The sequence below is a fragment of the Apaloderma vittatum genome, unplaced genomic scaffold (genome assembly GCF_000703405.1).
Source record: "Apaloderma vittatum isolate BGI_N311 unplaced genomic scaffold, ASM70340v1 scaffold33233, whole genome shotgun sequence".
Taxonomy (NCBI): Eukaryota; Metazoa; Chordata; class Aves; order Trogoniformes; family Trogonidae; genus Apaloderma; species Apaloderma vittatum.
This window is the reverse complement of record NW_009708065.1, coordinates 7174-8493: the sequence shown is the minus strand read 5'-3', so window position 1 is coordinate 8493 and position 1320 is coordinate 7174. Positions and strand designations below refer to the sequence as shown.

The 1320-nt window shown below is 53.6% G+C and overlaps 1 protein-coding gene across 1 annotated transcript in view; it reads left to right on the top strand.

The window, feature by feature from the left end:
• Positions 1 to 372: 372 nt before the first annotated feature.
• Positions 373 to 1320, top strand: part of MFSD6L (major facilitator superfamily domain containing 6-like) — a 1323-nt gene continuing 375 nt past the window's right edge. Inside the window, exon 1 of the mRNA XM_009866422.1 lies at positions 373 to 1320. This exon is cut by the window's right edge and continues 375 nt beyond it. Within this exon, the coding sequence (XP_009864724.1) occupies positions 373 to 1320 (948 nt within the window).

The following is a 1320-nucleotide window of genomic DNA, read 5'->3' as shown; positions in this document are numbered from 1 at the left end:
ATCCCACCCGTCAGCGGGGCTGCGGGGCTCGGGTCCCGTAACGCCAGCCAGCAGCCGGGTGACCGAGGGGACACCACCCCGCTGCCCGCTCCGGCCACGAGCAGCTATGGTGCTTTAAGCACGAATGCTATTCCGGACGCAAAAACTGCATCAGAAGAAGCGATGAAAGCAACTGCTGGTGTTTTGGTAGCGAGCAGAAAGCCAGGGCTAACCAGTTCGGCCTTCCAGGGGCTGTTTGGCCTGACAGATGTGCTTGAGAATAGAGGTGGAGGGGCTGGTGAAGGGGATGCAAAGACACGTGGCTACGTGGATGGTCCCTCTGGCTGGGCAACTTCTGTGAAAGCAGTTAACTGGGAGACACGAGAACCAGAAATGCCGGCTTCCTACAGACCTCCCTTGCTTGGACTTGAGACGGAAATGAGCGTTCTGGGTTCTGCGGCAATAGATCTTGCTGATAATGCTGAAGAAAGCCTTTATGCTGCTGAAAGTAATGAACTCTCCGTGTTTAAAACAACTTTTCCTGCTACTGGAGGTACTGGAAACCTTTCAGACCACCAGAAAAATGCTCCGGATGTCAACTTCGAGGCAGTGCAAAGCATCTTTCTGGACAGAGAGCAGCAGGTTTTTCTTATGGTACTGGGTGCTGTTGTGCTTTGGGAGCTGTTGGCTACTTCTTCTGAATGGATAGTGGATGAAAGTCTCTATGAATACCTCGACTTCGTTGACGCAACGGACAGGTACGGCAAACTGTGGATTTGGAGTTACCTGGGTGCCTCTGTAGGTGCCTGCAGCATTGCGGTATTCATGGATCAACTGAGTTGCTTCCTCAGCAGTACAACCAGCCACCTTGCTGTCCATTTCTATGGCTATGCTCTCCTGATAACGCTCTCGTTGCTTGTCAGTGTCTTCTTCCCTATCCACGTTCCCAAGAAGGCCAGCCACGTTAACAAAACCGCCAAAGCCCTGGCCCTGCTGCGGGGCGACGGCCGAGCCATCCTGTACGCCATCACCGTCTTCCTCACCGGCGCGGCTGGGTCCGTGTCTTACAACTTTCTCTTCTGGCAGATGCAGGACCGAGGCAGCGGTGAGCTCTACATGGGGCTCTCTGTGACGGTTGGGCTGCTCGCTGAAGTTTTGCTTTATTTCTTCAGAGGGAAGTTGCTGAGGACTTTCTCAAGCAGCAAAATTGTCGCCGTCAGTCTGAGCCTCCTGGCAGTACAGCTTCTGTGCTACTCCTTCTTGTGGACTGCGTGGTCTGTTGTCCTTATCCAAATTTTATCTGCCTTCAGTAGCGGTGCTTTGTGGTGGGTGGTCGATGCA